The sequence below is a fragment of the Leopardus geoffroyi genome, chromosome C1 (assembly GCF_018350155.1).
Source record: "Leopardus geoffroyi isolate Oge1 chromosome C1, O.geoffroyi_Oge1_pat1.0, whole genome shotgun sequence".
In the NCBI taxonomy this organism is placed as follows: Eukaryota; Metazoa; Chordata; class Mammalia; order Carnivora; family Felidae; genus Leopardus; species Leopardus geoffroyi.
The window spans coordinates 198,211,857-198,225,161 of NC_059328.1; the positions used below are offsets into that span (position 1 = coordinate 198,211,857).

Below are 13,305 nucleotides of genomic sequence, written 5' to 3' on the forward strand. Positions count from 1 at the left end.
GACAGTAGTTCATGGTATTAATGAGAAAACATTTGGTTAATGACTAGATCCTGACCACATTTTTTCAATCTATTTTAAATTAAAATTCACAAATAGACTTTCTGTTCTTGAATAGTATTAAAATGGAGTTGAAAATGTCATGACCCATTCAGATGTATAAACTGAGTCATCAGAAATACATATAAACATAGTAAATGTAAAGATACATCACAATTTTAAGGTCAACAATGTGTGGCAGGTATCCCAAGCTCCTCTAAGAATGGCTATTAACTTTAACAAAAACTTTCCAGATCTGAGGGAAGTATAATGTTTACAATACTCCAATAAACATTTATTAACAATAAAAGTTCACTGAGTTGCAAGAGGACTTTAAATAGCTATTTTGCCCATTCTCCTTGCCTTTGATAGTTGAGTGAATCCCATATTCATAGACCTTCCAGAAATCTGTATAACTAAAAACATTTTCCATGTCAATTTCAGGATTTTCAGAATCAAAATAATTCAATGCTGCTATAGTAGTAAAGATCAAATGAACAGTAGAGTAGGTATGAAACTACTTTTGTGTTTACAAACCAACAATCCTCATGACAATCACTGCAGATACAGTGAAACATTGATTAACCTAAATACTCAATAGAGCATACTCAGGTTCTTTCAATTTCCTTGACTCAGACCATAAAAGGTTTATTAGAAATCTTACAAAAAAGTTGTTAGTGTACTTTTCAGCCTTAAAATGCACACTATATGCAATTCAAATGAAAAGTCATTATACTAATTTTGTTTATATGTTGCTAGAAGGGGAAAGTTACACATTTGAATGGGTGTTATCTTCCTCAATATAATCACTGTGAGATAATGAATACATAATAACTGTGTAGAACTCTTCTTTTAGAACTGCAATTAACATTACTTAATGAGCATAGAAGAAGAGTCATTATTTTATAGACTTTTCATATTTTTATTATCAAATATCAAACCTGATCTTTTAACTTTCCTAGGAGAATTTTTTTAATTGAATGTTTATTTATTTTTGAGAGAGAGACAGAGTGCAAGCAGGGGAGGGGCAGAGGGAAAGGGAGACACAGAATCTGAAGCAGGCTCCAGGCTCTGAGTCATCAGCACAGAGCCCAATGTGGGGCTTGAACTCATGAACCGCAAGATCATGACCTGAGCCAAAGTTGGATTAACTGACAGGGCCACACAGGCGCCCTGGGAAGAAATTTTTTTCAATTAAGGTAAAAAACATTTGGACTAGTAATATAAATATTTTTAAAATATGCCGTTTAAAAAGGAAATTAAAATCAAAGCAAAAACTAAACATGTAACTGTATAGTTGGAATAAGGGTACAGGTTCCAAAGCTGATGATTTTGATTAAGATAACACTGATTTTAATGTGTAACTTCTTACTATAAATTTTAAGATATCAGCCTTAGGGTCATATCTCATCAGAAAATGTTGGTGCATTGAAGATACTGAGCTTGGTATATTTGAACAAAACCAGTCTGGGCATCAGGAAACCTTGGTTCTAGCGTCATAACCACATAAGAGATAATGGACAAATCATTTGACTATTTGGGGCTTCACTTTCTTCATGTGTAAGTGAGAGATTTGGACTAGAAAGACTTCAGTGTATCTTGTATCTTTCATATTTTAAGCAGCTACTAATTAAATTGATTACTTAGAAGTAAATCTTTTAAACCAACTTCATTATGATTTATGTCTCTTCCAAAGAGTACCATATTTAAAAATTCTAAGTATTAGTGATTAATATTTTGCTATATAATACTACTTGGCATTATAGCTAAAGGTATCATTATCTTTATATCAATTTTCATATGAACTTAAAACTTTTTTAAGAGTTAACTGTCTGCTTTTAACATAATCTCATTTTTTTAATTAAAACTTTTTTTTCATTTTGCCAAAGAATTTATAGAGAGATTTAAATAAAGCCTTCTCCTCATTTAGCTGTCTTTTACATTACACAAATGTCAAAAAGTATATATTAAATTAATCTGAGGTCTCTTTCCTTACCCTATTCCATGATTGCACATTCCTGCCAGCAAACTCACCACTCTAGCTATACTATACTACACCCTACATATCTCTTCGCAGGAGCTATAATAAAAAAAGTATCACAGGAAGATGGTAACACCTTGAACTAGGGAAAGTATCTCCCTAATACAGAGACCCATGGTAGGCAAAGATTGATTGGAAATTGTATTCCAAGAAGTTAACCAGATAAGGTGAAAATGATCCACCTCTATATAAATGCATGAGTACCATTTTATAGTATAAACTCTTAGCTAGCAAACTATATTACCTGCCCATGGGTATGGTAAAATATGTATAGAAATACAAAAAGATTAAGTTACACAATGAGATTCTCCTATACCTTTTGAACCCTTATCATATTATTGCTATATTAAGAACTGTGGAAACTGAATCCCAAACTTCTTTTCTGATATGCTATTCAGATTTGAAGGCTGGAAGTCAAGACCCAGGCTACTCTCTGCTTTTCAGCAATCCAATACTAGCAGAATTCTGAAAAGGTAGTTTCACCACTGCCACCCCTGAATAAAAAGGAAAGAGAATAGATGTCAGGTAATATCAACATCAGATGTCACAGGCAGTCATCAGGTTATTCTTTCAGCTGCTTACCAGTGTGACTCCTTTTATGTACCATAAGCACATTGGGCCCAATGCAAACCATGCCACAGACGTCACATTTCAGTTTACCATTCGGAAGCCGGATTCCTCCCTCGCCTTGAAGCTCCTGGACTTTCCTGTTGTCAGCCACCTCGCTGCTCTCAATTAGGGGTTCTTCTAGGCCGCTACCTTCATCATGGCCCCTGATCTCATCTTCACGGCTCAGGGGTTTCCTGTCACACTCTTCATCACTCTGCATTTCTAGTTTTACTGAATTTGCTGTAATTAGAGAGAGAGAGAGAGAAATGAAGACATTTAAAATGCAGGTTATGTGTTGTTATCTACACTGCTTCTCCACCCAGTACCATTATATTAACATGGATGGAGATGCTGCATGTGCCAACACCAATGCAATGTCCACACATACTGTGCTCTAAGATATTTTAGTGACTTTAGCATGAAAGTAAAGATGGTTCAGAAAAGCTCTAGGTAAACAGAATGACACTTTATTTCTGCATATATTTCTTTCTTTAACTTATATATTTTTTAAGCAAGTCTTGAATTCTGGTATTGGCTTTTGAGTTTGTTACTTTTTGAGACTCAGGTAGGATTCTGGAAGAAACAAGATGAGATATTGCTTAACCCCCCGAGCCATGAAGTCAGCCTCTTCTTAATTTAACAATCATATGATTGTATGAATATACTTCACATTAGGTTTCACATCAGAGTACTTGTGTAAACCTGCTTCAGAACTGAGTAAGAGAAACTACTTGGGATCTTAAGCAAATGTCTTAGATGTATGAAGGCATACTGTCAAGGCAAGTATCTTAAAATGAGACTGAAAACATATATTCAACGAGGAGCTATAGAAATGTAAGGCAGAGTGCACAGACCTCACATGCTTGTAAGCTACTTTTTTTATGTAAAAAAAAGTTCTCCGTGGAACATATTAGTCTGCAAATCAAAGTATTCCAACTTTAATCTATGCACACTAAAAAGCAGTGAATGACAGGAATGGCATAGCGTGCATGCACACACTTGTGACTGTTAAGAAATTTAATGCCTTCTGTTTGCTGTTTTTGGATCATCCCACAGAAAAGTTGGAATTTTGTTAGCACAGCCCTGATTCTGGATTGCTGACAAAGTCTTTTCACAAAGCAGAAACAGGCTTTAAATGAATACCAGTTTTGTTTTGTTTTGTTTTGTTATCCAGTGATCTTGAAAATTTCTAAAGAAATCATATCAGTGTTCCTGAGCAAAACAAATTATTTGGTACTACTTGAATGGAGGAAATACATTCATAAAAAGGAAGTAAGTTCTTTTTACTGCAGCTTTCTTAGAGAAACCACATATTCTGTGATTTGTTATTAGTACTTTAAACAGGTAGTGTTACCAAAATGGCTCTTCCCCTGCTCCCCTCCTTGGAACTCCCCTAAGAACAGAGGCAGCATGGTGCAAAATGAGATCACTGCGTTTAGTCAAAAGACCATAGCTCTAGGACTGGCTTTGACACTTATTAGCAGTATAATCTTGAACTGAATATTTAACCTCTGAATCTGTTGTCTTTTGTTTGCAAACTACAAATGAATTCAAACTTCAAAATGAAATTTAAGTAGAATAGTTTAGCTAGTAAGAGTAAGGATCCTATAACCAGACTGTCTGGATTTGAATACAAGCTCTGGCACTCACTATAAGCAGTGTCGCCTTCTGCATGATACTTGAATTCTCCATGTACTCTACAAAATGAGGATGGTAATGGTCGCCACTTTCTCAGGCTGATGTGAACATTAAGTGAACAAATACAGAAAATGGGCTTAACTATTATTCTTCTGGTGAAAGATAATGCTCTGTTTATTCCATAAAGTTTGTGAAGATCAATTATAGTATGTAAACTACTCTGAGATCTACAAAAGATTTTATAGACTTCTTGGCCCCATCTCTAACAGAAAATCTACTACATTGAGTTTTACCCTATTTACAAATCAGTACTACTTTACTGGTTTTTGAGAAGGGTAGAGACGTTATTTCATCCATCTTAATATCCCCAACATGCTCAAAAAACGTGTGGCATCTAGGAGGTTTTCAGGCAGTATCCACTGAGATATTTTAGTAAATTAAATTTTTTTTTTAGAATTGTTTTATATGTTTAAAAAATACATGAATATAGTAAAGAAAAATTAAAGGATAAAAAATGAAAATTATATCCTTTTCTACCCCAAATTCACCATCCCATTATATTCTCAAAAGCAACCATTATCCTTATTTTCTAATTCAGAAGTATAGAGGTGTGTGTGTGTGTGTGTGTGTGTGTGTGTGTATGTGTTTATAGGTGATAGTCTTTTTAAACAAACTGGAGTGTACAATTTACCTAACCTTAACTGTGCTTTCTTCATTTAATAATATCTGTTTAATTTTTCCATATTAGTACACAGAAATGCACACTGTTCTTTTTATTGCCTGCATAGAATCTATTTTATCAATATAATTTATTCCTAGGCTCTACTGATAGAAGTTTAAGATGGTTTATTGCTAGTATAGACATTATTATATAATATCACATTGAACTGTCAATCTGATAGATAAAAACTGGTATTTTAGAGGCGCCTGGGTGGCTCAGTCGGTTAGGCGGCCGACTTCGGCTCAGGTCATGATCTCATGGTCTGTGAGTTCGAGCCCCGCATCGGGCTCTGTGCTGACAGCTCGGAGCCTGGAGCCTGTTTCGGATTCTGTGTCTCCCTCTCTCTGACCCTCCCCCATTCATGCTGTGTCTCTCTCTGTCTCAAAAATAAATAAACGTTAAAAAAATATTAAAAAAAAAAAACTGGTATTTTACCATAGATTTTAATCTGTATTTTTTTTAAAGGTGGAGTTGAGCATCTATAGACATACATGTTTAAATGTTTGGGGTTTTTTGGGGATTTGTCTATGAAAGTTCTTTGCCCATTTTTCTACTTGGTTGTTGGTCTACGCTCACTGAATTTAAATGCTTTATATGTACAAAGGAACTCAGCCCATGTGTTATATTTTTGCAAAAATACTGGTTACTCTTATTACTCAAGGGTATTTTGGGAGCATATACACTAATTTTACATTTTGATTTTTTAAAGTTTTCAATTATGATTTCTAGATTCTGTATTTTGCTTCAATAAGTTTTTCCATATTCAAGAAATTTTTCCATGATTTTTCCCCCTGGGAACAAAGGTTATTCTAATCAAAGTAAAACACTAATTTTTGCCCTATGTAGTCCCATATAACTCCCACTTAAAGAAAAAGTTAAGAAAATAAATGAAAAGTATGACTTTTTATAGCATGACTTCATATTCCAATCTGTGAGCAAATTGTCCCACATGTTTAAGTGATGTACTAAAGGTTATAAACTGCACAGCAATGCCATCATTCATATTCCTGAACTGGTCAACATCTGATCAGCTACATTTAATGAGTGTAAAGTCTACCAACATTCCATTTCAAGACTGAAGAAATGTACCTTAAAGTGTAGGTCTGAGGGGCGCCTGGGTGGCTCAGTTGGTTAAGCGGCCGACTTTGGCTCAGGTCATGATCTCACAGTCCGTGAGTTAGAGCCCCACTCAGACCCTGGAGCCTGCTTTGGATTCTCTGTCTCCCTCTCTCTCTGCCCCTCCCCACTTGCACTCTGCCTGCCTCCCTCTCTGTCTCTCTCTCTCTCTCAAAAATAAATAAAACATTAAAAAAAATTGAGAGATGGAAAAAATATTTCCATTTCTTTAAAAAAAAAGTGTAGGTCTCAGTCTGAAACTATTGGTCTCTTAAATTTCAAAATGGCACAGAATTATGAAGAATATGACTTGATATTATATTATTTTTTCCCTTAATAATATTATAATACATACATCAAAACATAATACCAAACATGGATAAAATGTCATTAAAAATTATTGTATATTAAAGTTATAGTTAGAACTTTGTCTACAGAGGAATATACTTGAATATTCAAAAAAGCATACATTTGTTAGAACTAAAATACAGAAGAAATGGTAAACCCTAGCAATCTTTTCTCTAGCAGTCTTATACTCTAAGGGATTATATCAAGTATGAATGTATACACTATTGCTATAGTAAATACAGTAATTTACATTCATTGATATAGTAAGTCAATAAATGCAGCACATTTTAATATATACATATCAGATTAAATTTTATATACCTACGTTGGCCTAAGTACAAACAAAATCCCATCCTAATATTTAGTCTGCCCTACTAAAATTAGGTTGTAATTTAGGATAAAAAGCAATTAAAATAGGGTTTGAATTTTAATTGTTGAATAGAAAAATTTCCTGACTCAAAGAATATAAAATAAATTTCCCTACAAATTTTTTTTATTTAAGATGTTTCCAATTAATGCAAGACACTATATTTTAAGTCATTAATGATTAAATTCATGTGTTCAGTAAACTTATATACACCCTAAATTACAATTTATGTATCAATGAAAGACATTTGATTATTTATAGCTATAATATATAAAGCTATTATAACTATTAAGCATTGTATAATATTCATAGTACATTTGTTATCAAATCTTTGAAATTAAATTTTTATGCTTCATTATATGGTATTTCTTTTATAATTTGGTAACAGGAAGATAATTTCTATGAAGATGAGAATCTGTTACTGTGAGCAAAATGATATCTCATTACAAATCTCAACACCAAGAATTATTTTTCAAGCTCGTTTCCTTGCTATACCAGAGATTTACATTCTGAGTATCTATAGGAATTTATACACATTGTTCTACAATGACAAACAGTAACTGCTTAGTAAGAACAATATTTTGTCAGAACAAATTATTAGCAATGAAAGGGGTGTGAAATAAGATTTTAATTATTTGATCAATTCATTCATTGTCATTCAATATTGTAGTCACAAATAAGTATAATATATAGATACTTCAAAATATTCAAAGAACAAAATAAAGATGCTTAATATATGCATCTTTTTTTCTTAAGTTAAAGGAGATGATTTACAGTTTAAAAAAGGAAATGTCAAATTTTACAGCATTAATGATCATGAAACGTTAATCATGATTTTTTTTAGTAGACTCAGAGGTTTATGAACACAGGTCAAACAATAGTCAATAAAAATATTTTTATGTTCAATTTTATGTAGAAGAAGCTCTGAATGTATTTCAGGACAAAAAGTACCACATACATCTTTATGCAAAAAGTTGCTTCAAAATGCAAACTTCCTCCTCTTCTTTATGATTTTAAAGTACTATTGAACTTCAGAATATAGCTTATAGATGCTACAAAAACACACAATTTAATTGCCTCCAATTACAGATGATCACAGCAATGCAGAGAAGTAAAGAGACTTACACAGGGGCTTATAAGTGACTCCCAGGCTAAACAATTTTCAATTATAAAAGTTTCTTCAGTAACCATACTAGGCTGTCTACACTCAAAAGCTTCATAATTATCTTTGTTTCAAGATACATAATAGTGAATGATAAAGTTACACTAAAGTTGCCTTTAATTCACTAATATGGTATTAAATAAAGGGATAGAAGAATAAGAGTATTCAGAATAAGAGATAAGAGTAAACTCAGAGTAAGAATAAGAGTAAACAGATACAGATTACTATGGGAAAAAAGGCAGAAAATCAAATGGGGAAAATTACGTTATTTTGTGAAGCTGTTTTAAAAACTATTTTAATTCAGTATGTTCCATAACAAAAATTTCCTTACCACTATTATTTTACTATGAAAATTTAAAAAGAGAGTTCAAAACTTCATATATACCATTTACAAATGAAATGGAAAATAAAATGTACAACACTGTTACACACACTCATAGATATCACACCTTTAGAACTCACCCACCTCAACCAATATGAAACAAAGACCAAAACGGAATTCTCTTTAAAAATAAATGAACTAAGGGACCTGGGGGGCTCAGCTGGTTGAGTGTCTGACATCAGGTCAGGTCATGATCTTGTAGTTCACGAGTTCGAGTCCCGCATCAGGCTCTGTGCTGACAGCTCAGAGCTTAGAGCCTGCTTCAGATTCTCTTTCTCTCTATGCCCCTCCCCCACTCGTTTTCTCTCTCTCTCTCTCTCTCTCTCTCTCTCTCAACAAAAATAAATAAAACATTTAAAAAATTTTTAAAATAAAATAAATGAACTAGCAAATATTAAGTATAGGCTGCTTGCCTAATAATTTGCTAAAATTATGAAAGTTTAAAATATGATGAATATTAACTTAAATAAGAAATCCATATTAACAGGATAATACATACTCAGAAACAGGTCACGAAAGAGTTCATGACTAACATATATAATTTGGTTGCATAATAAATTTATTGACCTGAATAGTACATAAATGGAAAGAGGCTCTTTCTTAGAAATTGGACATTTACTATTTTTTACTCCATGCCTTCCTCAAGTCACCCACTTGTGTAAGATAGCATATGATTTCACAATGTCTGGCAACTGATGTCTTCAAATACTAAAGTTCTCAACTTTTACAATTTGGGGAGAAAAGATCATTTTTAATATGAATGGTGAAATATACTCAGTTAATTTTGTATTACCAAATTGAATAAATAAATTCTATCCTGATCCTTATTATGTGGTTGTAACAGATAATCCTATCATTTTAAAATGCCAGGTTTGGGAAATACCATAGTAATCACAACCTAAAATATCATTATTAAAATATTTTTAATATCCCAAACTTTCTACAACTTAAAATATTATTATATGACTTGACTTTACTAATCCATGAACAAATTATTAAAATTCCTAGTTTGGAAAATAATGCAAAGGGATTATGATTTATTTGCTGTATTTGAAAGGATATGATATTCATTAATCTAATGGAGTGTAAAATAGGCTTTCTAGATTAGTTAACATCAAATCAGTGATTTATATCTGTTTAGTTTCCAATAATATTTTTTCAATTTTCAATTTTTAAAGGAAGTAAATACTCTAAGAGTTAAAAGAAATATTTGTTTCACAATGATGAACAAAAGGTAACTAAAGCCATTTTTTAATTACTAAATTGGAGGGGGGGAATATAGGTATGATATGTAAGTGGACTTTTTATATGCTTGGTTTCTGTTGTGTGAGAATTCAAAAGGACACTTAAGGGGTGTTATTACTTACAAGCATCAATTTCTCCCCATCTATGCCAGCTACTTGAAGTGGTGTTATACACACTAATTGAATCAATATGTCTAATAGTCTATGGAAGTTGCTTCTGAGCTAACTCTCTCTCATTTAAACTATTGAAACACAAACACCAAACGTGATTAAATCCATGTTAACAGCCCAGCAGCTCTTTAAATAATGTGTTAGAAAAACAAACTGCCTTCAAAACTCTGATGTAAAGCACAATTATTTACTAAGAATTCACCAACAGTCTAAACAACTAAAGTAAAATCACAAAAAAAAAAAATTATTTTAAGGTAGGTGCAGTCGTTTTGTAAAAATCTCAACAAAATTTCACACAGTATCCACTTTTTGTTTCTTTTAACTGTGAATAAATAAATGTGTAAGCCTCACAAAACAGCTCCCTCACAACATCCTTGAAGTATTTGTTTTATAAATGGTTGGACAAGTGCAGACACTGGTGTTGCTAAACTGCAGCTGAGCCATTTATGGGTGGCATTCTCAATATGTACATCACATCACCACATTTTCTCTTCCTCCCCACCCTCTCTTCTCTTTCTAATAAAGTAAGATTATGGGTTTTTTTTTTTTTTAAACCTACAAGAACTAAATCAAGACAGTGCTGATTTCTGAAATACTTTTATTCTAAGAACAGTGTTATAGAAAGTTTCCCTGTACCTGAAGTACCTGAAGGCAGGAAACCAGACTCTTTACGTCCCCTTCTGTCACTTAACTAATTGTGTGACCTTGGGATATTTGTTTACTTTGATTTACCCATCTGCATCATCTGAACTATGGGAAAAAGTTGATGTTCGTGAAAACTGCAGACTAATCTCTTTACACTAAGGATACAGAATCCTTTTAATAGTAATAGCAACAGAAAAATAGCAACTTATTACAATTCTTTATTATTTACAAAATATATACTCTGTTTCAACTGATACTCAACAAGGAATGATAGGTAGGGCAGTTACAGAAAAACAAATGGAGGCATGGCTGTTAAGTGTTAAGAACACAAAGTTAGTAAATGTTGCCTAGTATCAACTTCAGATCTTCTGCCTCTTAGCCAAGCCATCTTTCTATGACATGATAATGGCTCTACAATTAAACAAGTAACTAATATTAGTATTATAGTATTAGTATTATATTTAGGACAAATATCATTCATGGACAAATAGATCTTTTAGATGCTATTAAACCTATGTCCACTGGCTGAAAAATACTAGGGATTCAAGTCTACAACAGTCAGATGAAATAAAAATACATTAAGTTTCCATAAAAGAAACTACTGAATTAATATTTACTATCAAGTTTGGAACGTATTTGTCCACTCAAAACAACTACCTCCTAGTTTTTACATTTGCTTTGGTCCTAATGCAAGGGTAGATCCATGTTCCTGAAGAATTTGTCAATATGTAATCCTCTATCCACCTGACACCTTTTTTTCTATATTCCATGACATGCTATGACTTATCAGTGGTAGGTAAAGACAGCCATTTGAGGAATAAGTCAATATTATCAGTTTTAATCTCTAAACCAACAGCTTATGGAGGATGGCATTTTAGGACTTCCTTTGTGGTCAAGTTTTGACAGTTTTGTGTCAATTGTTATAAAGATAAATCATACCTACGAGGAACTCATGTAGTATTTCATTTACATTTAAAGGGTCTTCACCACAAAATAAGTGCAAAATAAGTGTTCTCTCTATATGAAAAAAAGAAAAAGGAAGGCAAGATATCTGACTCCTTGATGGTCTCCCACAATGCATGAAATCTTATAGAGTATGCCCATCATCAAACCACATACCTTCATAGCCCAACACAGTGGTACCATTGTAGCCCAAGGATGAAGTTTCAATATTTTGGCAGACTACTTGTTCATGAGAAATGTACAATGTGGAGGAAATAAGCCTACTTTAAATAGAAATACCACAGGCAAACAACAGTCTATCCCTTTATCCATCCTTTAAATGAATGACTTCATTAGCCAAGTTCTAAAGATTCAATATCTGCCACGTCTTGCCTATCCATCTCCTTTTTTGCATTTTCATGTAACCCAGAACAACTTAACATCACCTATGCCATCTCACCCAGAACAGCTTTCTAACTGGTCTCTCTTCTGTCTCTTGCCACTTTCCATTCCCCCAACTCATCCCCCATTATATTCAGTTGTTCGATTAATCTTCTTAAAGCAGAGCTCGTATTACTTTTCTAAATGTCTTCAATGACTGTCCAGTGTCTACAAACTAAATACAAAGGTGTTGGTGTGGAATTTAAGGACACTCTCAACACAGCTCCACTATAGCTCTCCACCATATGTTCTATTATTAGTCCTTTAGTTGTTCATACTTTTTCCAGTCATTTTCCAGCCATTTTTCCTGGAACTCATCCTATACATCTCTACTTACTCTTTGTTTCTTGCTGGCTATTATTATTATTTTCTGGTATCCTTTCCCTATTTCTATCAATATTAGCATGCCATTCAAAGCTACTTATCTGCTACCTTTTTTCATGAAGTATTTCCTGAGCATAAAGGCACATTCTAGTGATTTCATTAGTTTATTTGTCTTCACTCTACATTCCCTGTAGAATAGGATCCTTGAAAAGAAGTGCTATCTTTATTCACAGTTGTAAAATCACTGTACCCTTACCTACACCAGACACTCAGTAATTGTTGGACTGTTGCTAATCTACATATTGCACCCCTCTTTTGAAGTTACAGAGACCATGCATAAATTAACTACAGGGGACAAACAAATATATCAATACAGATTTGGTTTTACACATAAAACATTATCAACATAACCTTGATTAAAAGACCACTGTATTACAGGAAAGACTGTAGGTGCATAATATGTCTCCTGATTTCATCATGACAGCCACTCTGTGAAGTACCTAATACTATCCTCATTTTACACATGAGGATGCTCAGAATGGGTGAAGTATGTCCAAGTGACACAACTATTCAGAGCCAAATCTGAGACTGGAACCCAGAACTCACTGATGAACAAATTTTTGTTGTTTCCCTTGTGTTACCAAAAGCAAAGTGGTTACTAGTGACCAGTAAAGAAAAAAAAAAGGGGGGAGGGATGTTAATGTTAACGAAAAATAACTCTGAATTAGTGTGTGCCATCTGACGTGTGTGTGCCATTTTTTATGCATGTCTAATACAGGTGTAGTAGTGTGCCAGCTTTGAGTAAAGAGAAATTTGTCTGAGAGCCTGTGTTGGAAGAAGACCAGCTTATGGTGCCAGATTTTCTGAGCATGGATTTTATTTCATATAAGAGCAATCTACTTTGAACTGGTGTTTGGCAACCATCTGCTTAACATAACTGTGGGAGGTTTGTGAAGCAAATTATACTATGAAGTAATATCTTTAATAAGGGGAGTACAAATTTTCAACCAAACTTCTGTAAGAAGTAAAAGCATTATTGTAAAATCCAGCTGAGTGGGCATATTCCAGAAGGGACCCAACACATTGCATTGCCAGAGGTCACTAAGGACGCTTAAACC

The 13,305-nt window shown here is 33.3% G+C and overlaps 1 protein-coding gene across 16 annotated transcripts in view; it reads right to left on the bottom strand.

Annotated features, from left to right (window-relative positions):
• The window catches only part of IKZF2 (IKAROS family zinc finger 2), a 162,602-nt gene that overhangs the window by 56,216 nt on the left and 93,081 nt on the right, over positions 1-13,305 (bottom strand). For 11 of the 16 annotated variants that reach the window (XM_045481114.1, XM_045481120.1, XM_045481115.1 and 8 more), the window contains one exon: positions 2,660-2,926. In XM_045481114.1, the coding sequence (XP_045337070.1) occupies positions 2,660-2,926 (267 nt within the window). The remainder of the gene's footprint in view (positions 1-2,659; positions 2,927-13,305) is intronic. The other 5 variants (XM_045481129.1, XM_045481127.1, XM_045481126.1 and 2 more) reach the window with 1 other exon arrangement.